Source organism: Anarhichas minor, unplaced genomic scaffold (genome assembly GCF_050575085.1).
Source record: "Anarhichas minor isolate MPS153535 unplaced genomic scaffold, ASM5057508v1 ptg000051l, whole genome shotgun sequence".
Lineage (NCBI taxonomy): Eukaryota > Metazoa > Chordata > Actinopteri > Perciformes > Anarhichadidae > Anarhichas > Anarhichas minor.
Genome location: NW_027466497.1, coordinates 4,906,714 through 4,934,287, shown reverse-complemented (window position 1 = coordinate 4,934,287; position 27,574 = coordinate 4,906,714). Strand labels below are relative to the sequence as shown.

Here is a 27,574-nt window from a genome sequence, read left to right as displayed (position 1 = left end):
AGAAGAAGCAATGTTTTCAGGGAGCTTATTGAAAGAATGAAAAAGTACACGCATAAGAGAAATCAGAGAGATGTACTTTTAAATTACTTTACAACTGCTGAACCCTTATCGTCAGAAAAACTAAAATGAGCAGGTTGTAACCGCTCAGATTTGTATGGGAATAGTCATGGGCATGCGCGCCTGTCGTCGGCTGGAAGAAGTGGCTTTGGCATCAGTAGCAGCTATCTTTGAACATTAGATAAGCTCTCACTAAAATCACATACAAGTTAAAATGTCTTTACAGTATTCTACAATCGTGCCTTGTCTCTGTTTCCCTTTGCGTCTCTTAGGTCCGTGGTTCAGATGGAGACATTTGAGGACTCCCAAAGATCATGTCGTCCAGACTTCTGAGAAGCTCTGAAACCTGGTCACTGCACGATGCAATCTGGAGTGTATTAATGAGTTCTGGTGTGTCATTGGTTTTTGTAGCTGGCAGACTTCTTTCCACTGAGCATATAGTGAGGCGGAAGTCTGCCTATACAGGTCGATGGATCACAAAGGCCGGTCTGCCCTAAAGGTCCCCGTGGACCAGCTGCTCCAGGGACACCAGGGCTTCCTGCCTCACCACGTTGTCCATTTTTGCCATCCTTGCCAATGCCAGCAGCACCTGGTGCACCTGAGATGGAGGTTCAAAACATGCGTTTTACTTTTTTGTTAACATAATATACTATGGCTTCCTTCTCACGTACAAAATAACAATTTTTTAACACACTAAACTACGGCTTTTTTGACATACTATAATCATTATTTTATGATATTTGAATGCCACACTATAGGATGACATTTCATAATATTTTATTGCATACTATACATTTTTATGATATTTTCATGAAATTATTGTGGTACAATGTGTTTTTCAGACCTACTATACTATGACTTTTTTTAGACATACAATAATATGACTTATATATAACATTTTGTTATGCTTTTGTACAACATATTTACGGGATACTATACTATGACATAATTTTTGACATTTTCATGGCATACTATACTTTGTCTTATTTTGATGACATTTGAATACCGTACTACATGTGGATTCCACAATATGTCCAAAAACAGTGTTTTCCCCTGTCAGCAGTACCATAAAAGATTATATTTCCTGACACAAACAGTAAGGATAATTCAAATTTCAGTTACAATTGTTCATAAAGAGGAACATTCTTAGCAGTGCAGCAAAATTGTTGGCTTACCTGGCTTACCTGGTGCGCCTGGGCTTCCTTTGATTCCTAAACCGTCCTCTCCCTTGTCTCCCTTATCTCCCTTTTCCCCAGCATCACCTGCAGAACAGAAGAGCGCGTAAAGGACACAAAAGTTAGCGCTGAGATCAAATGGAGAGGCCTACTGTTTTCACAAATACGGGAATGTAATCCGGACACTTAATGACCCCACTCTAATTCAGCCTTGTTTAGGGAATCGTTGAATGTATAAAGTTATGCATGGGCAAATCCCTTCTCTCCATAGAGTGCTATGCATAACTCAAATACTGAGTGCTATGCATAACTTCCTTCAGTGTGCTGTGGCAGTGTGAAGACAAAGTCTTACTGTCTTCTTTTGTTTCATCTAAAGGCTTTACTTAATTTCCTGTCACTACATCCACCATATGAGTTCTGGATGCCCACCAGGAAAATAAAGGTATAGCATAAAGCAGCTACCACAGCTTATCTAAGGCAGTGCTGGTGAAACACATACAGTGTTTGCAAACCGATTAAGGCTTGACTGAAGATCTCTGAAGGCAGCAGCTTTGGTTATCTTAGGACTTTCTGTTTTTGGAGTTCAGCATTTGTAATTAGTTCAGAAAATGGATTTAAAAAGCTCACTGACCTTTTTTGCCTGATGCACCTGGAAGTCCATAAAACCCTGGATGGCCTTTGACACCGTTCAGGCCTGGAGCCCCTGCTGCTCCTGCAACTCCTGCTGGTCCAGGGGGACCAGTAACTCCTGCCGGTCCAGGAATACCGGGGGAACCAATGGCTGCCGGCTTCTTCAGAAACTCTTTCATAAACTCTGCTATTTGTTCTACAAGGACAAAGAACAGATCAGCTTAAAACAGGAAGTAGCCATGATTAGTTGTATCATGGGTTAATTATAAGTGCAGATATGGATGTGATGATGTCAATTTAAAGTGAACAAACTGCACCTTGAACAACGGCTGAGCACATATCCCGAAGCTTCTCGTCATTCACTTTTGGGCCCTGTGAATGAATGAATTACCATGAACACTGCAAAGTGACTGCTGGTTGCTGCATTAGCAGAACACACAAACTGAATCACGATTGCTTAAAAGCAAGATGTGAATGAAATCTTTAATTGAACAAGTCACACAGGGGCCCAATTTTGGAACTTGTATTTTTCATTTCACTATCTTTAATGTTTACCATGTTCACCATCTTAGTTTAGCTTTTCATGGTAAATGGACTTGCATTTGTATAGCGCCTTTCTAGTCTTCGGACCACTAACTCCAAAGTACATGTCATCATTCACCTATTCACACACATTCATACACTGATGGCAGGGGCTACCATGCAAGGTGCCACCTGCCAAACAGGACTAAACTAATTAACCCCAAATGGCTCCCGAGGCGTCGGTCTATGAATTGGTGTGAAGTGTCTTGCCCAAGAAAACATTGACACGGACTGGAGGAGCCTGGGATTGAACCCCTCCCTTCCTCTGAGCCCCACCATTTTAGCATGCTAATATTTGCTAATTAGCACAAATTACATCTGAAGCTGAAGGAATTATCATTAGTTTTGATGGTATTTGGTCTTAAACCAACAACATACAGTACATTGTCAATGGTAACACTTACAGGTAGACCTCTGGGGCCTGTTGCTCCAGGAAGGCCTAGTTCACCGTCCAGCCCTCGAGTTCCCATTGGACCAGCCAAACCCCCGTGGCCTGTTTGGCCTGGTCTGCCCTCATCTCCTGTAGCTCCTCGTATGCCCTTCTCACCACGCTTGAAAAAAAAAAAAAAGTCATTACCATCCCATTCTGACAAGACTACAAACCGGTATGTCCATTCATTTTTGAACTGCTACTTTTTAATTCCTTGTGTATTTTACATGTGTGGCAGTGAGAGTAAGTTCAGTTTACATTATTTTGTTCAAATACAATGCACGCAACCAGTAATAGCAGGTGTTACAGCACAGTGGTGGAATTATCAATTTCTATGTGATCTTAAGGCAGTACTTAAGTTTGTTTAAGTTTGGGAACAGAAGTGTTGTTTGAGAGCTGCAGTACAGACTTTAATACCTCTCCTTTGACTCCAGTAACACCAGGCGGGCCCTGAAAACACAAGGATTAGTTGACTTCTTTCAAATCTACTCAGACAGGTTATAGCATTTTCAACAGACATGAGTTCTCAAAAAACATTTAGCTTTACATACCTGGTCTCCCTTGACCCCTGAATCTCCTGCTATACCTGTGTCCCCCTGTACGCAAAAGTAACAGGGCAAGTATGTTACTGTCTCACCAGTGAAAGTGTCAATACCATAAACATTTGAAACAAATACTGAGATTAGAATAGTTCTTACCAGACTTCCTTTTGGTCCCATTGGTCCCATAGGCCCCTAAACAACAACATTTAATTTGAGGTTCGTCAAAGGATCTAAAGATTGTTATCATTATGGATGTTGAAAGTGACGGTGGTAAAATGAGATTTGTCTAACCTGATCCCCTTTGTACCCAGGATGACCCTTCAGTCCTTTGGCACCAGCATAACCTTTATCTCCTTTGTCACCCTGGAAATAAAACATTTTACATACATGTATTCCATACATTCTTACGTTTCATATTTTGTAATTTTTTTGTCATAAATTCTCGTCATCATTAGCATGAACTGCTTTGTAAAGCATGTTGGCTATTACATGTGCTCTTTTAATGTGGTTTATTATGGTTTAATCATCAAAGTATGAGTTTATGGAACTTTATATCAATAATCAGTAAGTCTCACATGGATGCCTGGAGGACCAGCAGCCCCCAATGGCCCCTGTTTTCCCGTTGCACCCTGGAAATTGATTAAAGATAGAGTTAACACAACATATGACACATGCCATTACATATCAATTTAGTAATATTAATGTACCTGAAACCTTTAAGAAAAAGTAAAACTAAAATCCATTAAACACTCAAAAGTCTTTAGATGTGTAACCTTAAAATGGCCCAAACACAACTAAAAAGTAAATGTATACTCACGGTTCCTCCTTTATCTCCTTGTTCCCCATCTTCTCCATCTTTTCCAGGCTCACCCTATATGAAAACAGATATTGGGTTTGATAATCTGAGGCACACGCATCAAACTAACAGATATACTGAGTTATAGAGGAGGCTTTATGGGAGAATCTCACGGTCTTTCCGGGAAGTCCAACTGGCCCGATGGGTCCCTCACCACCAGTATCGCCCTAAATCCAGAACAGAGATTGTGTCAGTCTTCAAATTTATATTTATATTCGTTCAGCCTGGTTAAGTAAGTTCTGTTGAAGTATAATAGTGCATCCACATGTTATTGTGGCACCATTTGGACATGCCTCATTAAATAGGAAATTATTCCAATTACCTTTGGACCAGTGGCTCCAACGAGTCCCTGCTTTCCTGGCAGCCCCTGGGAACAACAACACATCATATGAAAACAGAAAATAATTTGTTATTAAAGAACTTAGAATGTATTCACAAATAAAAGGGTCAATGAAGTAGCATTAAAAATATATAACATGTTTTAAATTACTTTTAAACAAGACAATATGTCTACAGCCATGTTAGTGGCTCTGAGTCTTTACTTATGTTGAGTTAATGCCAAATCAGAGTTATCGTACCCTCACGTGAACGCCAGCAAGTCTCATGTGAGTCTTTTCCATATCTACAACCCATCCCATATGACGTTAACGTGGCATTATGAACTGCAAAGCTTTGAGCTAAATGCTCACAGCATGCTAACACGCTGATATAAAGCATGTGTAATGTTCTCCTTGTTCACCATCTTAGTTTAGTGTTAAGATAATTCTCTAAAATCCACCAAAGTCAACCTGCTGGTGGCGTGAGAGGAAAGATACTATATGTTGAAAAAAGTTATAGTATAAAATATTGAATAAAAAGCCGTAAAAAGGTCATAGTATAGCAGGTCGGAAATATTTCGCACTATAGTAAGTTGAAAAGAAGTAATGAAATGAATGAAAATGAAGATGGACTTACTGGAATACCCACAATCCCCCTGAGACCAACACCTCCAGCAGTACCAGACTCTCCCTGTTGAATAGAAGATTATGCAAACAAATATTATAATGAATCAAATTGTATCACAAGCTTTACATCTAAAAAAAAAGAATGGAACTTGGGGGGAAATATGGATATTTTTGATAAAAAAAAGTAGTCATTGAAAAATATTTGAATAAATAAAGAGAAGTCACCTTAGCTCCATCAGATCCAGAGAGTCCATCTAAGCCATCTTTACCAGGTTCTCCCTGTAATGTCACAAACACAGTTATAACCCAGTCACAGTAAAAAACAGTGTGCTAAAGAATAAAAATGTCCTTCGATCCCTTCCGCGTACTCACAGCGTCTCCTTTTCCCCCTGAAGCACCTTGCTCTCCTTGAGGTCCCATAGCTCCCTAATTTAAACGAAACAGTCTTTTAGATAACGCTTTTGCAAAATGATCCAGAAGTTGAATTGTAGAACTCACCTCGTCACCCTTGGGCCCCTCCAAACCTTGACGTCCACGGATTCCCTCCACACCCTGAGAGAAGATATGCGACGTACATCTGAGAGTTAGTTTTCAACTACATGCCGTCCTAGTGCTCATAGAGCAAACGTTAAAGACCAGAGGACATGAAGCTGATCAAACTAAGAGTGCTTACAGGAGCTCCAGGTGGGCCGGTCGGTCCAGGGACACCATTGAAACCAGGAGGACCCTGGGAACAGAGGAGGAAACAAATGTTTGTATCAGCATCACATGCCAGTAAACGTTACCTTTATTTGTTGTAAGCATGCCTTGGAAGCAAAAAATGTGATGAAACTTTGCTGTAACTTACTCTGTCTCCCTTTTCTCCCAGGGTTCCAGGGAATCCAATGGGCCCTCTTTGCCCCTGAAATGACAAAACAGCACTTTCAATTATATATATATATATATATATATATATATATATATATATATATGTGTGTATATCAATTCCTCTCATTGAATAACATACAGTTATATCATAACAAACTATGTCTGATGAATAAGTTCCCTCACATCATCTCCCATGCGTCCTATTGGCCCCTGAGGACCTTGCTCTCCAACGTCTCCCTGTGGTAAACAAGAACAAATGAATCAATTAGCGAGAACATAGATAATCACATTAAGCTGTCTACAGGCTGCAATCAAATCATGTATGTGCAATTTGTTCTCCATTTCTTTCCACACATATAACCTTTCACTGGAAATGGGAATTCACTCAGTAGTTTGTCAGCTTGTCAAGTGTTATAAATAAGGGAGGGATATTAAGACAAAAAACTCATTGTTGAACAGATATTTTTCAGTTTCCATTCTCTCGCATACAGTACCTTATCTCCTGCCACTCCATCTTTTCCAGGTTCCCCAGCCAAACCTGCATGTCCCTGAAGGCAACAAAACAATTTTGTTCAACTTTATAAACACATTTCTTAGATTTAATCTTCTCACTGCCATAGCTTAAGCCAGTGGTTCCCAAACTTTTTCTGTCAAGACCCCCTTTGATGATATAGGAACATTGGACGACCCCCCCCCCCCCCCCCCCCCCCCCCCCCCCCCCCCCGCAACCCGACCCCAAATTTTTCTTGGTTTTTAATGAATTGCATTATAATGCATGAACTGTATAAAATATTTTTATTTCTTTCTAAAATAAGTACATATCACTTCACAGTTTATTCTTCAGTTTGTTTAACTGGGGAAAAAAATAGCAATAATAAAATATATATAAAATAAAAAATATATAAAATAATTTGTAAATACAATTAACTTAATTTCAAACAAAGTGCAAACAACATATACTGTATTTCCTCACATTGAACAGCAGGTTTTCTCAAACAATAAAATAACACAATTATGAACAAGGTGTGCAGGTCTACATGGACCATATTATTTTGTGATCATATTCCTATGTATATTCCTATTCATATATATCAATCAGTGACTGGTGTGGGCTTGCTTTGCTTTACAGATTTTGTCAAAGCGGGGTTGCTGGTTGGAGATAGCTACTCTCAGTTCATTCTCAATGTTCAACTTTGATCTGTATTTGGTCTTCATTGCAGCAACTGCAGAAAACCCTGTTTCACATAAATAGGATGTGGCAAAAGGCAACAGTATGCCCATAGCTCTTTGGCCTAGTAGTGGGTAGTCTTTCTCCACTCCAATCTTTATCTTTCTCTGTCGCTCCGTATCTTTCTCGCTCTGTGTCGCTGTGTGTCTCTCTCTCGTTCGCGCTCCCTCACTCTCTCTCTCCCTCGCTCGTTCGCGCTCTCTCGCTCGGGCGCGCGCTCGCTCTCTCGCTCGGGCGCGCGCTCGCTCTCGCTCTCGCTGGTTTTGCCACAGTCGGTCTGTGACATGAGCCGCTCTGGTGGCGTGGTTGGAACACAGTGCATGTCACGTCGGTTATTTTATATTGTTTTACCGGTGTATGTGTGCGTCTGTGTGTGTGGGTTGGTGATGAAGCCGCGACCCCCCTGTAGTACCACCGCGCCCCCCCTAGGGGTCGCGACCCCCACTTTGGGAACCACTGGCTTAAGCGTATTCATTTTTTTTTTAAAGGTCTAATTGTGTCCCAGAGTTTTCTCTCCTAGTGAAGTGAATGTATAGCCTAAATTATGAAAATACATTTTTTTTCACAAAGTTATTACAATTTATCTGCAGGGAACCATGAATGTGTGCACACGCTTTCATGACAATCCATTTATTGAAATATTTCAGTGCAAAAGATATTATAAATTTTGAATTTCAATGTGTTCTCAAATTTTGCATCATGCAATGAAATACAGAATCAGAAATTACTTTGTTGTTAAAATCTTTTTTTCGCATGATATCCATGTTTGCTTAGTTATTTTTGTCTACACGTTTTCCTGTTACTTTGAATTCAATGCTGTAAATCATCTGATCTGACTCTTGTGAATCCCGAAATTGTCTCACTTGCCACTGAATCTCTAACTCAAAACTAAATAATACCAAATCGAAAGTGTAATAGTGACATTTGTTACCTTCAACCCTGGTAGCCCATTCATTCCCGGTCGGCCAGCAGGGCAGGCAGCAGGACACTACGAACGAGAGATGGGACAGACAAAACAGACTCAACCATCATAGCTGCTGCAGAGCCTCTTAACTTGAATCACTCCATTTGATTAGAAATGCACTGCCACCAATCCAAATGCCATGCATCCAGGAAACTAACTTCGGAGTGTGAAAGACAGAAAAACACTCACAGGTTCCCCACTTCCCTCATTGCTGGCACCAGACGGTCCCTAAAACACAGCAGAGTGAGATCTAAAACAGCGGCGGAGGGTTTAGATGTCCTCACAAAGCCACCAGCAGAAAATCCCAAGAGAGGAAATGTCAAAAGACACTGCAGCGTGCAATGACACGATGCACTCATGATTTCACATAGAGTCTGAGCTCAAGAAGAAATGTACCAGTGTCCAAATAGAGATGACAAATTAGCATGGGGTTACACCTGTTCAGCAGTTGGTCAACATACAGTATGTAGCTGAGATTGAGCTCAAATGAATAGGCATGCAGATACTGATGGTTTATTTTTGTTAACTTTTGCATGGCACAATCAGCTGTCTTGTTTTAGATTTGACCAGACCTATATCGTCTATGAGGAGCCTCTAATGACACTGGAGTAATTTAGCATTTTGGCATGAAAAGTGTCCAATTCAAACACAGTGACATCAGGTAATATTAACAATCAGCAGCTACATATCAGTATCTGCAAATATGCTCTCAGATATTAACTGTCTAAAATTAAATGAATTACAAATAATTTAGACAAACACATTGTAATATGTGTATTGGATGAAATGTATGAAAAATACACTTGTTGGTGTTGATAAAAATGGGTCCTTACCACAGGCCCTGGTGGACCAGGAGGACCAGGAAGTCCTGAGGTGCCGGCTACCCCTCTAGGTCCAGGTTGACCCTGCAAGTACAGAAAATATTTTCATAACATTTGATATCAAACATTTAAAAGCAATCTTTGATATATAACCGTAACTTCAACATATTAAACTGTTTTATAGCGCTATAAAACTCGTCTACAGGTATTTGATGTGGTGGAAGAAGTACTCAGTTCCTTCAGTGAAACAATACAATACAACAATGTAAAAATACTCCATTATAAGTAAGTGGTATCACTGAAAGTACTTAAGTATTATCAGCTAAATTTACATAAAGTATCCACAAAAAGTATTCCCTGTGACAGACTAATATTACATAATGACATCAGATTGTTAATACTGATGCAGAAGATTGGAAGCAGCGTTTTACTGATGTTAGTGGCTGCAGTTAGTTTTAATTACTTAACACAGTTCGGTATTTTAGTGGTTCCCAACCAAATAGAGTGGGAACTACCAATTTAATCTTTAATGATGTATCATATTTTATTAGCATATCTTATTTTGTAAATGTAAAATCTTAACGGAAGTTGAAACTATAGCTTTAAATTATATATATTGGAGGAAAGAAAAACATTTCCCTCTGAAACGTAGTGAAGTATGAGTATAAAGTATAGCATCAAATGGAAATACTTCAGGAAAGTACAATAACTTTACTGAAGTACCTGAGTAAATGTACTTAGTTACTTTCCACCACTGACTATTTTCACATTGTTTTCATATCAAAATGTTTTCGAACTTATGTGTTTTTCTGACCTCAGGCCCGATGTTTCCTTCGTCTCCTGGGATTCCTGATTTCCCTGGTGGTCCCTGTGAGAGACAGATTAATACAGTTAATACAGCAGCATATAAACTGGTAAATTATGTATGCGCATTTCAACAAAGTTTCACAATAAAACAGAAGATGTTGCAAACACATACAGGGGGTCCTTCACTTTCTGGGCCCTGTGAAACAATAGACATAAGCTGTGTATTAGTATTACAGTGTCTTACAGTGTTATTTCCATACATGTTGCTTTAATGAGAGATGTTTCCACTTACAGGAGGACCTGAGGGTCCAGGAAAGCCAGGAAGTCCCTGCAGTCAGGAGGTAAACATAACGATATTATTTTACTATTCTATTACTTTTAAAGATATATGTTATGACACAGTATATTGTGACTTTTTATGACATTTTACTACATACTATACTGTGGCATTTTTTACGTGATTTCTACAGGTTTTTATTTATAGCTATGTCTGTGAAGAATTACAATTCGTTTTAATTTAATGATTTTGGAATTACATAAATGGTTACTCACTCTCTCCCCTACAGACCCCCTGGGACCCATTGGACCAGAAGAACCCTGCCGACAGTAAATAAACCATTACACACAGACAGTACTGGCAGGTATTAGAAAGATTGTGTGTCAGTGGATGAGGTGATTTTTCCTACACCAGATCCTTGAAGGCCAGGCAGGCCCCTCTGTCCAGGAAGACCGATCTCACCCAGCTCTCCTTTGGTGCCCTGGAAAACAGACACAACTAGAATAAAACAGCTTTATCTTCTTCCTGCATCTCTCTGCAATGTTGCTAAGACAACTAGAGCCAGTGACAATTCAACATTTAATCAATAACAGGTAGACCGCTCTTGTTGTTCAACGACAACTCAAGCTTCTGTAAGGCTATGCAGATAAGTGGGTTGGAAGGGAAAAGGGCAGAGACAAATGGCAGAGACACAAGTACATATGTTGCCTGCACTTAACACTTAGGTCCTTGGTGCCATCTCTGCCATCTCTACAAGTCATGATAGTATGTCATGCCAATTCATTGGACAGATCAGTTTTAAGAGTCTTTCAATGCTTGATAACAGAAGTAAAGTGAAGCATATCCCTGAGGTATCACACAGAAAGAGGGAGACTGGATCCACAGCCTGCAAAGTATTTTGTCAGAACATTATTCAACATTTCATACTCACAGGAGAGCCTGGACTGCCAGTAGAACCTGGAAGACCCTGGAGAGACGAATAAAACAACATAGTTAAAGAAAGCAGGGTCATCCAAAGAAAACACTTGCTTTGTGTTAGTAGAAGTGATTCAGACAATCAAAGGACTCCAGGAGAAAACACTTACATCTCTTCCATCCCTGCCGTTTTCCCCTAGGGGCCCTCTGGGGCCCTCTGGGCCAGGGACTCCTGGGGGGCCTTGGATTGATTTGTCAGGCTGAGAGTAAAGACAACCAGTCAGCAAATGACAGTGAAATGACTGAATAAAAACTATAAATATAGCTTTTAATGATACTCATGAATAAAACAAATTATGAAACGTACACCTTCAGGGACTGGACTCATCAAATCATTCATCCGCAATAGTAAGATACATTACATTACACCAAAGGCTTATTATATATTTTTCTTTTAAATTAATACAACAGAAACATTTAACAAATGCTTGCTCTAAGCAGGTCCATTTAATTTGGTATCTTTATGTTAATGTACCTTTGTTAAAGTGCATGTGTCTTTTTACAGCCTGCAGGCCTGTTTCTAATTTGGTACATTTCAGATACAATTTATATATATATATATATATATATATATATCTGTGCTCTAAAACAGAAACCAAGCAAAACAACCCCCATCAATTAGGCTTAGAACAAAGGAATGAGGCAATTAGGCAACCGAAGCACTGAAGTAGATTATTGGCTTAAAATGACAAAGCAAACAGGAAGTAGAGTAGGTAGATAAATAAATACCTCAGCATTGGCATACATCTGAAGAAGCAAGAGAAATCAGATAAAGGGAGAGTTAGTGAAAGTAGTCACACCACCATCACCAAACGTGTCAGCAGAAGCCTGTTCATGTTCTTAGTAGTGAGTATATCATGCTGTCATTTGAATATACAGCCCATAGTACCAACACTCCCCACGTACAGAACCACCTCACAGCTTGATGCAGGAATGTTAGCCTGAAACTTAATAGAGTGCACCAGGCCAGGAAATATTTCTGTCTACAGTGGAAAGGTATATTTGCATTTTGATATACCGTATAAAAACGCTTTCACTTTCATTTTCACTATAGGCTACAAGTATTTCTCTCAGGCCTAAATCTCATTAATTGTGCTGAAGCCACATGGACATATGGCACGTTGGAATATAGAACTATATCAAGTACATTTGGGTGTCATAACTCATTACGGGATTTTAGCTGACATTGAACATCTATATTTGTTTACCTTTCGGGCTTGTTTACCATACCACTAAGTGTCAAGTTGACCGTCATAAAAACTTTATATATTACAACTTCTTTGTTGACATGAAAGATATCGACAAGGCAGAAACTGGTTAAAAAAATAATTTAAAAAAAATGACATTAATGCAAAAGAATGAGGTTTTATCAGGAAATGACAGAGGCTAGTTTTTATAGTTTTCAGACGGAATGTGACAGCAGCGTGATTGTGTACAATATGCCCAGGGTTGTGCAAAATCTTTGCAATGTTTCAACCGGGCAAATGCATTTGAGCTAACGTCTACAATTGATGTATTGGCTGTTGCATATAAACCTGTTAGAGGTCCAACTCATGAAAATAAGGCAACAACTTACCTTGAGAATATCATTCCCGACTTTTAACTTTAATGTTGAAGCTAGAGAACCACATTTGTTCTGGCTAAATAACATAAAACAACGACCTACTGACCCTCCATCATAGCAAAATGGTAAAACAAAAAAAATTCAGCAGAAGTTTTTTCTTAGAGTTCACTCTGTTTGGTGTTGCTAGGTTGCTCCACCCTTGTTCCTTGGCAACATGGGTGGAGAAAATCACTTTTAATGGTCTTAAACAGCAGGCGGCAGGTGTTATATTGCATTCCTGTCAGCTGATGATCAAGTAGCAGCAGGTAGTGTGCCTCTATTTGGAAAGTTATTTCAGGCAGGGCAACATATGTAACCTGTTAAAAGCATTTTCTTTAACAGATGGGTACCACATTTTACGTACCCATCACAAAATCTTTCATCTTGTCCCACTTTTCGTGAAAGCAAAGTCAGTAGTAATTGGAAACCTTTTCAGCCAACTATATCGTTAACACAAGTGGCACATGCTGTATTCTTTGCTGACTTTATATGAAATGGTAACCACAAAGATCTTGCACTATGCACACAATGCAGGTTGGGTTTCTGATCTCACATTTTTTTATTTGATCGAACTTCCTCTTTGTTATTAAAGTTAGCTAAGGAGCCTAGCATTTGTGGTTTGGCTCCATGTATTGCGGTTTAACACAGCCAAGGAGATCATGTCAGCCTTCCCCTTAACAGCTCTGCCTCCAAGAAATGTTTGTGGAGCTGCAACTGTTGTCCAACTTGCAAATTATTTTGGATAAACTGCAACCTCTGGATGTTCGAAAGGAAACTGCTTGTCAGTACGTTTGACACTTCTGCAACTCCATATCTCAGCATTTCTGCCCTTGTTTTCTCTCAGCATGCTGGAATCCCTATCAACCTGAATAAAACCACAAACCACAGCAGATGCTGCGCAGATCCAAGTCCTTGTTACTGTACCTCGGTGGCAGGCAGCTCGTTGCAGCTCTCTCTCTGGGCCCTCTTTGGGTCACAGTGAATCAACATCCACTGGAGTTCAAACTGAAAAGAGATGTCAATGTTACCGCAAATACAATACTTTGCATTCATTTTCAGACACTGGCAAAATAATGTTGAACTGCTTCTTCATGGCGCAATTGCTTCTTTGTAGTTTTGAATCAGTTCCCTCCATGGGTTGTTGAGCTGGATGTTCCATCAATGCTACTTTGTGCAGGGATTAAGTTTTTCTTTTTTTCCCCACTGGAACCCAGCTGAGCAGCTTTGCTGTGACAGCAGCACTTAAGAATTATAGCAGAGCTCAGCACACATATAAACCTGAATGTGTTTGTTCACAGAGAGCACCATTTCACTGATAGAGCCTGTAAGTGGAGTCAGTGAACATTATTAAATGCAGCGGGCAATTCTCCATCCTCGCTTACCACTACGGAGGCGTCGGGATCAGCATCCAGCCTGCCAATAAGTGTGTCTCCCTCCGTGTTGATGGGGCCTTTGCCCTTGATGGGTCTCTGATCCACAGGCTGGCAGTCCACGTACAGAGTGACCTGGTCGCGCTCCACGCCGATCATCACTTTGTGCCATTTGGTGTTGAAGAGCACAGAAAGGCCGGGGAAGGTGACGGTCTGCAGGTTGCCATCAGCGCCCATCAGGAAGTACTCCAGAGACTGCTGGTCCCCATTGAGCCTCAGTCCGGCTTGTTTGTAGCCGTCTTCGTCCACTATTTGCCAGACGTTCCACACCTTGCTCACTGTGTTTTTTATCATACGGAAGGTCACCATGACGGAGTACTCGTCGGGGAAGCCGCGAGGAAAGTTCAGCCTCAAAGAGAAATTGAGCACAGGGGTTGAAATTAGCTGAGGTATCATGGTAGAACTTGGCTTTTATTGAATGACACTCAAAGGAAAAACTCACTTGCATCCATCACCAAGCTTGGTTATAATGCTCAAAATATGTTCAAGTTAACTCATGATCACAAAATAAACACCACTCAGCAAAACTATCATCGAATTAAGCAGAAGATGTGGATAGAAATAACTTGAAAGCCTCACCATCACTGTCTTTGAGAGTCAGATACAAATAAATTAAAGGTACAAGCTTCAAAGAAATAAGGCGTGCTAATATATCAAAAATGGCATATTGTGAAAGAGGCTGCCTGAGTCCATAAATCACTGCTGGTTAGCATCCACAGTCTGATGCTTTCTGTGTTTTAACAAGCCAGATTCTCAGTAGGTGGTGCCTTCATAGATGGGCACTGCAACCGGACCTTTACCATCTTGTAAACGATCAAGGTGAGGTAATAAAAAAAGAGTTTCCTGTTCGCCAATAAAACAAATTAAGACCACTCTCTAGCTTTGCCTGAGGTGAGAAAGTTTAAAGTTTGTGCTGCTTTTGTCCTGCAGAAAAGAGGGGAGGGAGTGCAGCATGGAGCCTGCTGGCAGGGACAGACTTTAAAGCACAGTCTGTGCCACGGGACTTGTGGGGGAAATAAACATGTATTTACATTCAGTGCGACAGGCCAGAGTGGCGTAGGTGCAGGGTGCCAGCAAGTTACATAACAGCTTAAGGAAAGCTGGCCTGCAGGAAAAGATTAGCCAAAACAGACTGCAGCAGGCACACTGGGAAGCAGGAGACATCTTTATGTACACTGGTAAAGCCATTAACCTGCACACTCGAAAACAGGTTTTGTAAATAATGTCTTGAACACCATGCCCTTCACTTGCCAAATTAAGTGCAAAAAAGGTCTCTATTTAGAAACTGCAGTTGCAACACAGTGCTGCATTATAGATAGGCCAAAGTGGGAAGCTGCCCCAGAACCAAGGACCTAAAAGGAAACCCCCCAGTTCAGTGTTTGTCTTTAGGACGGGGGTTACTGGATTAATTGAATAGTAGCGGAACTCTACCGATTTTACACAGAATTTCTCCCTTTGTCTCTCTAGGAAGCTTTCCAACGTTTGAAAGAAATAACCCCGGTGATGTCATCTCTACAAATTTTCAATTTTGACAGTCTGTCTTACAAACCAGTGGTGAAAAATTAAAAGAAAAACACCTGGGCATTTACCTGGCACTGAGGGTCTAATGAAGGATACTATGGGAAATGTAGGGTCCAACATTTTAAGAGCTTGACTTAGACTGAAAGTTGCTGCTTCGATTTTTTGACCAACTATGTCTTTTACAATAAAGTTCCCGAACTATATGGAAGTGCAAAACAAAAAAAAGGGCCATTTATTACAACGCGTTATTTCCCAATGTTAACGGTCAAACGACTGCCTTGGTAGTTCTTGTGTTAATGAATTAATAGATTGTTATCAAAAATACGTGATTGGTAGTGTTATGTACAGTTTAGGATTCTGTGTTTTTTAAGCTCGATTGATACTCAGGATAGCATATCTCAGCCTCTGCTGGTGTTTGTCTCAATAGGGGCCCACATCAGAGTTTTGCCTCAGGGTCCCCAAGCGGGGTAATACGGCCATGTTGTTTCAACTAACCTTAAATTAAAAACTAGCAAAAATCTTAACAGGAAGCCAGTGCTGTCTTTGTTCAGTCCAAACATTTTAAGGAGTATGTACAGCAGAAGATAAATCACTACCAAAAGGCACGGTGATATATGCCTCTTTACTGTACATTTCCTGTAGATACAAAGGGCTTCAAGTAGGGTTCAAAACATGCTTTTCCGATCTGTCACTCACTCACACACATAAACAAAAATGCCTCTCCTCTGCCTTTTTGTCTGCGAAATAGGTTCAGACATGTTTTTCTCTACCAATTATATGCTGCAGTAACATCTGTGGAGGACCTGTAATAATGCAACACCTGCATCAGGAGGACCACTGCTGCTTCTCAACATGTGTGTTTTTATCTGTTTTCCTTTTAACCCTCTTTACTGTACTTACATGGTTGGAATTTGGAAGTTGGCCTCCTTGTCAAGGCGGTAGGCCACCTGAAGGGTAGTGGAGCCGTCCACCTTCCTCACACCTTTCAGAGGGATCACATCCAGCTGGAACTGTGTGATCAGATCAAAACCTACAAAGGATAATATATGTCAGAAATAAAGAAATTCCTTCTGTTCCTATTACAGTCAGTAGAAGTAATGGCAGTAGTATCACTATTGTTAGGTGTAAAAGCAATAATATTTGTATGACTAGCATTGCACACAGCACTATTAGCATTTTGACTTCATGAGTGCTAGCATTACTATAGATAAAACAAGATGATAATGAATCACATGTGAAATAAATAACTTTTCTACACGCGTTACCTTTTTCAAACCACAGAGCAGCATGAGCACAGATGTGTTTGAAACAGGGGAGTGGTGAGCAATTACAATCTTGCTGAGTTCGGATTGTTCCAACGAAAATTCTGTAAAGCTCAAGTGGAACATTTTATTTGCCTCATTTAAAATCCAGCGGTGTTTTGAGGCATTAGGCGGCCCACCCTGTTTAACTAATTAAAACTCACCACCGTCCTTTGGATAGTCGATTTTACTTTCTCATGGATTTTCGAGGCGTAAAGGCTTGTGGTTTTAAACAGCCTCAGCCGCTGTATTAACTTTTGTTTACCTGGAAGGTCATCTTGTCCATTTCTCATTGGTGGGCAGACGGTATCGCCATCCAATCGGTTGAGGTCAAGTTCTGATAGGACAAAAAACAACAACAACAATCATCTTGTTATCCAGCTCTAAGCTGAATTTAATAAATGCAAATTATTACCGTTCAGTTTAATTCAGTTGGCTTTGCCAGGAGACAAATACAAGTGAAAAGCAAAGTCTTTGACGTCAGAGAGGATTAACATCATAATGCACTGTGATGCATCTTTAATGAGAGCTTCTCTTACAACTACATTTACAGTATTTCACACATTCACACAGATCAACATCGTGTTTGGGATTTATAATGCAGGCAACCTTTGTGTTGGTCCACATTTGGCAGATCCAAAGACACGTTTTTAAAGAAACACCCTTATTACATACAGTGGGAAATCAATTCCTTGGATGTGTCAGAAGAGGGGGCTATCCCTGAGTCACTACACTGCAGTTAGGAGTGGGGGGGGGGAGTCTCTCAAAAAACTCCATGAAACGAGGATGGTGACAGCCGGAGGGCCTCCACCTGAGTCAGCTCATTTACAGAGAGCAGAGTGAACACAACACATCTGGAAGCCGTTCCCAGATCCCACATAACTGCTGAGAAATGAGATAAAGTGGTGAGACGGTATTTATAATCCCATATTTACTACCACTAAACACTTATCTGACTGCATGTGGGCCTCAAGTTGTTAAAGTTACTGCCTGCCGCAGCATTACGCTCAGAAAGCAAGTCATTAGTGCAATGAGCGGGAGATGAACCACAATTAAGATGTCACGTGCAGTTGCGTGTGTGTGCACCGTAGTAATGAGGGCGAGTTTCAAAAAGCAGTGTACCTACTGTATCTGGCACTCACTGTGCGTCAATGTTAGATTGACTGTGTGCCCAAACAACTGCAGAGAATGGACTTGTTATGATTATGAGAGGGGACATTTAATCTGATTAAATCCTACAACACAGACCAGCACAGTGTGCCTGCTATTTCTGGCCTTTGCTTTGTGCATTCTGATAAAGAGAATGACGTGGCAACAGTCAACATGCCGCCGATAACATTAACCTGAGTCCTCTTTGTCTGTGTTTACAGGACAAACTGTTTTCGCAGTATTATTGGCATGCATGCAATATACGTTACGTGGATTTTGTGATGCGTGTAAATGATTGTGCGAGGAATTGTGGGTGACTTACGTCCAAATGCTGGAGCGAGGAGGAGGGACAGCAGAGCCACACAGACAGGTGAGCAGGCCGACATCGACGGATGCCGCGATTGCTTTCTGTTCAGGAATGATGGAGAAAATCAGTATTCAGTCAGGCATCTAATTCTCTTTGACAGTTTATTTGTGTCTGAATCAATACAACACTTCACATGAAGCACTTTGCTGGTGTCCTCTGTGCTCTTCCCGAGCACATAAATAGAAAAGAAAAAGTTGACAATTGGAATTCTTATATCAGTTAGCTAAACTGGCCATCTTAAAGTATTAAAGCTGCTATGATATATATTTTGTATTGTTACGATGGATGAAATAACTTACATGTGAAAGGTGACAATCATTACCCGACTGTTGAGTTGGGATTGATTTTTCAAAAATGTGGTTATGAATAACATTTAGAATTCTTACATTATTAAAGCATTCATATGCTACAACTGTGATTTCTTGCCTCCGCCCATTCAGGTCTAACTTAACCAATCAGATCATTTCACTATTACATACTGGAGAAGGTGGATGATAGATGACAGAGAAAGTCCTGCAGGGGATTTCACACAGAAGTCTCTAAGCGGTGGAGAGTTTTGTCCACACTTTCACTCGCATTAGCACACTCTCCCTAAAGCGATCGCAACACACACATAAGTGTGTGTCCGGAGTTGTGACAGCTTTCCATAGCAATCCTAAATCCATCATCAACATGACTGATGGTGACATGAGGACTCTTTTCCGAAAGCAAAGGTTGTAACTCATCAATCTGAGAAAACAAATGAGGTAGGGCTGGTGATACCGAGGGCGTAACCCATCTCCGGTGTGTGAACTCTCTCGCAAATGTGTGTGTTTGGTTGAGGAGTTTGTGTGTGTGTGTGTGTGTATGTGTGAGAGTGCACTGACAGAGAAATGACTAATGGCCAAGCAACCAAGGTCTGGGCTCTAACATTCTGCCCTTCACGTTAAAGGAGCATCTTCAGAGCCCCAGTGGGATTGGCTATCTGCCTTCCACGCAGATCCATCTACAGTTTAGACAGGTGCAACTACACGTCACTGATGAAATGTGACAAGAGGGAAGCTTTCAATGTTTCACCCTTCAAATGTTTCAACTCAGAGTTATTTAGGAATAGTTTGACATTTTTGGGGAAATACACTTGTTTGCTTTTTTGATGAAAGTCATATGAGAACATTGATAGGCCTCAAAAGTTACATATAAAGAAGTAGCCAGGAGACCGTTAGCTTAGCTTAGCAGAAGTTAAACCACAAGTTGTTGTTTTTTTCTCTTAAGCTTCTGTACGTATTAAACCAATAAGAGTTAAACGTGCTATTTATGAGTTTCAAAGGCACTGATTGGTATGTCTTTTTACTCAGCAGTTAGCTTCCTTTACACTAAGCTAAGCTAACCATTTCCTGGGGCCAGTTCCAGATATTCTAGACTGCTCTGTAGCTCAAGGTCAGTCTTAATTATGCTCTTGGATTAGCAAGTTTGAAGTTAGCCACACTACCCTAACTCTAAGCAAAGTAACGATGAGTGATGACCAGTGGAAGAGGAAAACATGGCTCCTCATTTTTGGTTTCCTAACTTGTGCAGCAAGTGTTTGGGAAAGGAAAAAGTTTCAGACAGTGCAGAAACCTTTACGAAAAATACTGAAGTCAGGACATCGTTAATCAATTTAAATTGGAGGCTATCCTGAGCCTGACTGAGGAGTTAGCAGTGCCTTAGGAAGCTACAGCCTTTCAGCTCTGCACTGTGTTGAGATTATAATGAAGAATTTTTGTTTTGTTACACTCTGCACTGAATTGTGAAATTACCTTGTAACTGTTAAATTCTTCCAGAAGGCAAACGCTTTCTGGAACTGAGAGGTTTGAAGCAGTTCCAGACATGTTTTTTTAGTTTGAAAAAGTTCTAATTTACACAGAATTCATGGCAAATCAGTCCTTTTTTATCATAGCCAAAGTCACCGTTTACCTAAGTGAAAGGATCTCGTCAAATAATCGTACAATAAGCTTCACACTTCTCATAATATTGAGTCACACTTGTAGTTCTGTGTAACAACTGGAAAGGAAAGAGTGGAAAGAAAAAATGTAATCAAAATCCACAAAAGCATTGCTTGTTCCTTTGATACACACTTTAAGGCTAATACAGCGACAAGCTTGCAAAAACAATTGCTGCTTGAAATTTGTTGCTTAGCAGGCAAAGCGATCGTCAGGGGGGAGTAAGTAATTCACTGTAAGTAATGACATGAAAGCCTTTTGAGGATTGAAGGATTTAAAGATTTGACAGCTGTCTTAATGTAGGCTTTAAGCTTTAAGCATTACATTTTTACTATGCCACCACACTAACACGAAATGCTGTCAAACATGCACCTATATGACATTTGCTGTAATTGTAAATGTGTCTAATCTGCATCCTGCAAGATCAAAGGTTGTGTTTAAGAATTTTGGTTTCACGCAGTTGTGGTTTATGTGCTGCCAGAGTTCAAAAGTGAAGAAAATCCCCAAAATATATTCCAGTAAATATCAGTCAAAGTCAATTAGGCAATGACATGTCATCTTCTTCAATACCGCACATTCATCAACATTTGATTGGACTTTCCCTACGCTGCCACCCATGCTGCATTGTTCCTCAGGTGCTCCCAGAATCCTGAGAGTAAGCCAGAACTCCTGGCATGATTTCTGCGCTCCCATTTGTCTTAATTACCCCCAAAATGGATTGCTGTTGAGAATAAAGCAATCGGCTGTAAAATTGCATTGTCTGTTGCAGAAAATGTGCAGACTAAGACTTTGAGCAATATATGTGTGAAAAATGTCTTCCCTGGTGATGATGTTGTAGGCGTTATTGAAATGTAAATTCTGTCATTCAAGCTATTTCTCTCAGAAGTGAATTGAAACACTGAAGAGCTAAAGCATTTACTTGGTTGAAATGTTACACGGAGGTTTATGTGCTGCATGTGTTCGTGTGTGGGTCAGATTAAAATGCAAATGTCCAATGTTTTTCAATCAATGCTAAACCACACATCTTAACTTTTCCAGTTGTCAGGAGGGAAAATGTTGATGCATCCTCATTCTAAATTTAGATTAGAAACAGATAATTAGTGAACATCCAGTCTGAAATGGGTCTTCCTTATCATGTAAATTACACAAAGAGCTCAAAGACATATATTCAACATGTGATATTTACCTCTTCAAACCAGAGCTGGGAAAGGCCATGTTTCACTCCCCTCCTTGATGGGAAGACAGTCAGGCTCAGCAACGAGGAACAGTGGTGAGATGCAGGAGCAGAAGGAGCCACGGACATGAAATCCCAGGAGTCTGTTCTACCTGCGCATGTTAAGGACTGACGGAGAGAATTGGCGCAGGGGAAGCTCAAGCATTTTCTGAGGACACATAAAAGTTAGTTCAATGGGTTCCCATTGGCCAGGAGTTCTTCAGGAGGTGGTGGCTACATTTTATTACCAACACTTAAAAAAGATGGAGAAGCCCACGGGCCTCTATGTGTAACCCCCCTTCCCTGCTTCCTTTCTTTACAGTGCCTCCTAATGACACGTATGCCTGTATGCAATTATCTTAATAATTATCGTCACGATAGGGAAGAAGCAGCCAGCGCGTGATGAAATGTGGATTTCATAATCGTGTGTACTCATCAGTACAGGTGAAGAATGCATGTTAGCCTGCAGTGTCGACGTGAGGAAAGCCTTGTTATTAACAGAAGGGCTTCAGGCAGACATGCTGGTTGTATCCTGCATGTTATGTAATTGATTCTATGGTGTTTGATCTGTGATTTTTTTGCTGCACTTTAGAAGATCTGAGAGCCCAAAAAGGAGCCGGGACGGGCTGATTTATTGCGGGAATATCACATTAACCCAAATAGGAAAATACACTGTGGCATTCTTCATTGCTACGACTTTATTTAACTTTGACATTTCTTACAGGTAACTCTGTCTCACACCAAAAAGATTTCTCAGCTCTGATGGTACACAACGTTTTTGATCTGACAGGAACCAATTTGCCTGTGGGTACGGAACTCTCTGAAGTAAATATCATTTGTGCTTTATGTGCTACAGATTTTTGTAACACCTGTTAAAGGAAAGGCAATTGTAATCTAAAAAAAGTGATAACCACTGCTGTCCAGGAACATAAAGACCACTTTGACTTGGACTAACTTGTATGAGGGTGCAAACTTAAGTATTTCTCCAATGTCTTTATTCCAAAAACTGTTTTCCTGTGTGTATATCTTGAATAATTGGTTTATTGATCCTGGCAGTTTGGATCAATAACCTCACAGTCATCTGATACTCAGCAATTTACTACAACCAATAATATAAAAAGGTTAAGTATGAAACATTTGTTACAGTATCATATTGCATTAATTGATTGTTTTCGTAGCTTCACCACGATGGTCGTCTGAGAGAGCTGTAAGGGAAACATGATACAGTGACTGGGCCTCTTCAGAGAGATCATGTCTCCGGTCCGAATAATTGAGAGCTCATGCTCTCCATGAGAGAGCAGACACAGACAGTGCGGGCAGAGGGAAAGAGATGTGATTATCCATCCACGTGGCAGACCCCATGACTATCACACTGCTGACTGGAGGGCTAAAGGCCCTCCAGTCAGCAGTGTGATAGTGATTCTGCTGTGGAAATGTAAAAACAAGAGTGTTATTGTTACAAAGCCACAATATCAAGCTGTGGTCCACTTTAGGCGATGTGGATGTGATACCTTTGCACCTGGTAAAAGGTCATAAGTGCATCTCCTTGTTTACACAAGCATCTAAGAGCATAAAGTAGAGCAAAAACCAGAGCAAAAGTACAGTGCAGAAACAAACTAATACAAATACAATAAGTGCAACAAACTAATACAGATACAATAAATGCTAATACAATACAATAAGTGCTAAGTGGAAGGCTCTGGGTAGTACTTCTTGAAGAGATGAGTTTTCACCCTGCGCCGAAAGATGGGCAGCGACCTGTCCTGACATCAGTGGGGAGTTCATTCCACCACTGTGGGGCCAGGACAGAAAACAGCCGCGACCGGGTCGATCGGCCACAGGGACCTCTGGGGGACGGGGCAACTAATCGCCCCGAGGCAGCAGAGCGAAGTGGTCGGGCAGGGGTGTAGGGCTTGACCATGGTCTGGAGATAGGAAGGAGCTGTTCCTTTCACTGCCCTGTAGGCTAGCACCAGAGTCTTAAACTGGATGCGAGCTCTTACAGGTAGCCAGAGTAGAGAATGGAGAAGGGAAGTTGTGTGGGAGAACTTGGGGCGATTGAACACCAGACGAGTTGCAGCTTTCTGGACAAGCTCCAGAGGTCTGATGGCCGACGTCGGGGCTCCGGCAAGTAGTGAGTTGCAGTAGTCCAGGCGGGAGATGACAAGAGCCTGGATGAGTACCTGCGCCGTCTCGTCAGTGAGGAAGGGGCGAATCCTCCTGATGTTGTAGAGCAGGAATCTGCAGGAGCGTGTAACCGATGCAATGTTTGCTGAGAACGACAGTTGGTCATCCAGGGTCACACCCAGATTCTTCGCTTTCCGAGTTGGCGTCACCACGGTGTCATCAATGGTGATGGACAGGTCTCGGTGTGGGCAACCCTTCCCCGGGAGGAACAGTAGCTTGGTTTTGTCCAGGTTCAGCTTCAGGTGATGTGTCGCCATCCATTTTGAGATGTCAGCCAAGCACGCAGCGATGCGTGCCTCCACTTGAGTGTCACCGGGGGGAAATGACAAGATCAGCTGGGTGTCGTCGGCATAACCATGGTAAGAGAAGTTATGCGAGCGAATAACAGAACCCAGAGATGTGTAGAGGGAGAAGAGAAGGGGGCCCAGAACTGAACCTTGTGGAACCCCCGTCAGCATGCGTGGTTCTGACACGGCCCCCCTCCATGTGACCTGGTAGGATCGACCTGTCAGGTATGATGCAAACAAGGAGAGTGCAGAGCCTGAGACGCCATCCCCTCGAGGGTGGAGAGGAGGATCTGGTGGTTCACCGTGTCAAATGCCACAGACAGGTCCAGGAGAATCAGGACAGAGGAGAGAAAGTTCGCTATCAAACCATTCAGTGCCCTGCATGGAAGCAACTGCATTCATTTCCTCAGGGTTTTCTGGTATTTGTCACCCGTCTATATACTACATTACGTTGTCATAGTTGACTAAATTAACTGAGTTAAGGATAAGGTTGGTGTGCTTGATCATCCACTCTTTCCATTACATCACCGAAAGGCACTTTTCTGCCAAATCAAATTAAAAGCAAAATTCCACTATAATCGAGTATAATGGAAGCAATCACTGTTATCCTCTATGGTCTTCCTTTAGTAAACCAGAAATAATCATATATTGGACTGTTTACAAATGAGAGTCCTTGATGTGTAACCTTTCTGAAATTCCCAGACTATGGTAATCTGGGCTCTGACAACGGTCGAAAAACAAAAAAAATAAAAAAATCGATAGAGCTTCTCTCTTAATCAAGAGTGCTTGGAGCTTATGGCAGAACGCCATGAGAGAAAAGCAGCAATTGACTTTGGGTTTTTATTTTTTTTAAAGAGGAAGGTGAAGCTGGGAATAGAAGAGAGGAAACAGCCATGCTGCATGGCTTCACTTTGGGCATAAGAGACACAAAACACCCAAAGAAAACAATAGAGAAAAGTAATTTCCTATTGTTGACAACTGTCAAACACACAGTCACCAACAGCTTATGCGCAATGGACATTTTTATTAATTTGCAGTTACATAATCCTCCCCTCCCCCTTATCTTAAAGTTGTTTAACCAGGACAGATGGCATTTTCATTGCAGTACCTGATTATCCGGAACAAACGAGAAAGCGCTGGTTTGTGGTCGTCTATCCTTTGTAACTTTGCTCACATGCGGTTTTCTCCAAGAATACAATCAGATACCAGTTTCACTCCTTAGATCCTTGAAATGGGGAAACAAAAAGGGATTCTTCAAATTAAAGATTAGTTTTTTACAGTTTCCACTAGCTCCTGACTTACACACTCTGTACAGTGTTTATAAAACTCTGTAACTGTTCAGTTGGCATGTAATTCACTTTCTCTAGAACTCTTTTGTGCACATTTACCTTTAAATGTCTGCAAGAAAATAAATAGTTGACTTCATCCTATATTACTAAAAATACATTTTCACCATGGGCAACATACCAGCAGATTTCACTGCACTTTTGGCATGGTCAAATTAACCTGCCAAAGGGCCCTTGGGCGAAAATGCCCCTATTAACTCCCTGTCTTCCCTGTGCAACATGTACAATTTATATACTGGAATACTACCTGGCCCCAGACTTGCAGTTTGGTGAATTGATTAAACACTATTATTTAAGATTATGCAACAAATAATCACGATATGAGTTCATGATCTCAGTCTTGGAACTAGATTTGACACGGACACCATTTTTTTAAGACATGGAGTTGGGATAAAGCAGGGCGCACATTGAAGCTGCAATACTCAATGATTGTATTTCGATGATGGAATAAATGCGTGTGCAATGTGAAAGGTGTCGCTCGTCGTGACAAACTCACAAAGAATTGTCAGCTGACTCTGTAGATCCCTTCGGCTTTACAGATCGCTTTAACTTCTTTCAGCTGATTGTTTTGGTGTTATGGCCGGCAACTTTACTGTTCAGGTTCAGTCTCTCTGCTCTCATTGTTTCTAGCAGCTAGTTAAACCCTAGAGAGCTAGAGAAACCCAGTATACCAACTACCCAGCACCAAAAGACGTTATCTGGTAAACATAACTAGCTGCTAAACAGCTAAAGAATATTTCACGGGTCATTGCCCCTCCCACGTTACACCCCTGGCCTGATCCCATCGCAAGATGGCTTAAAATTTGTACAAACCAGTTTACACGCAGAAGTCTGGAGCTTTTAGGGTCGCTGGAGCGCTGCTACGAGGACAGTTGCCCACTTCAAGGCCATTTCGGATTTAAAGTTTCACTGGTAGGCCATTGATTCTATATTAGTAATTTTGTAGATATTTACATTTAGTGTAACTTGCAAAATCAAACTTTTCAGATGGAGGTCCAATGTTCCATTGTTGCCATAATAATTGTATATCAGCTACTACACTTTGAAGCTGGGAACTCAGAAATGAGCTTGTTTTCTGTTGGTCATCTATAAACCAATTATAAAAAACATGATAAAAAAGGGGTCACAGTTATTTAGTTGCTTACTAATATTGATTTTTTTCTCTGCAGAGAAAGTTTAATTTACTTCTACTAACCTGCCAAGCATGACACCCGCATGCTTTATATTAAATGTATGTTGTTGTTGTTTTTTTCCACAACACTCATCCTTTGTTTCTCAGCATGTTAATTCCTGACAGCACGGTTCACTTCAGCTTTTAAAAGGGGCAGACTGTGACGTCAGCTCGCTAGCTGGACGTATGCTATAGTGCAGTAGCAGGACACACACACACACACACACACACACACACCGACTGGCTGCTGAGTATTAATATTCGCTTGGCTTTATTAAACTACCCTACGCATTGTCTGCAAAACGCAGGGGCAGACCGGGGGGATAAACACAAAGGCAGATTCCGCGACAGACGCTGCCGCACTTTCCCAAATTGAAATCCCCGTCAGACGTTGGGAGGGAATTGAGAGAGAGAGAGAGAGAGAGAGAGAGAAAGAGAGAGAGAGAGAGAGAGAGAGAGAGAGAAGGAGGGAGGAAGCGAGAGGGGACTGCAGAACATACAGGCTCTGGATGAATAACCATGGCAACAGCAGCAGCAGCAGTGGAAGCGGTGATATAAACATTGCAAACCGCGCGCATCCCTCCGCAAACAGCGGATCACTCAGTCAAGGCTGGACCCGAAACCCTCTGCGGATATTACGCTTCATCACTGCTAAGGTGAGGCTGTTTCATCTACATGTGCCACCCTCCTTCTGCTTTAGCGGGGTGCCTGTTGTCTGAATGTGTGTGGAACATGAGAGGAGCTCGTTGTTTTGCATTACAGTAGAGAAAGCTACTATATGCTGCTGGTTGGTTAGAGTGCTGACAGGCTGAATGGGGATGGATTTGTTATACTTTATACTTCTATATGGCAGCTAAGGGTCTTTGTCTGACACATTGAAGGCTGTG

General features: G+C 41.2%; 1 protein-coding gene across 1 annotated transcript; it reads right to left on the bottom strand.

Moving 5' to 3' along the window:
• Positions 1–452: 452 nt before the first annotated feature.
• On the bottom strand, positions 453–21,699 carry col9a1c (collagen, type IX, alpha 1c). The gene is made up of 38 exons (XM_076112705.1): positions 21,671–21,699; positions 18,482–18,567; positions 17,276–17,347; positions 16,610–16,739; positions 14,141–14,537; positions 13,683–13,763; positions 11,885–11,902; positions 11,266–11,355; positions 11,112–11,147; positions 10,590–10,661; positions 10,456–10,500; positions 10,196–10,231; positions 10,076–10,099; positions 9,911–9,964; positions 9,109–9,180; positions 8,465–8,503; positions 8,243–8,299; positions 6,578–6,631; positions 6,267–6,320; positions 6,064–6,117; positions 5,890–5,943; positions 5,715–5,768; positions 5,589–5,642; positions 5,442–5,495; positions 5,227–5,280; positions 4,595–4,639; positions 4,386–4,439; positions 4,234–4,287; positions 3,992–4,045; positions 3,708–3,779; positions 3,573–3,608; positions 3,426–3,470; positions 3,292–3,324; positions 2,849–2,995; positions 2,180–2,234; positions 1,864–2,058; positions 1,233–1,319; positions 453–655 (listed from the first exon to the last, which is right to left on the bottom strand). The coding sequence occupies exons 1-38, from the start codon at positions 21,697–21,699 to the stop codon at positions 453–455; spliced, it is 2,850 nt and encodes a 949-aa protein (XP_075968820.1).
• Positions 21,700–27,574: the final 5,875 nt, after the last annotated feature.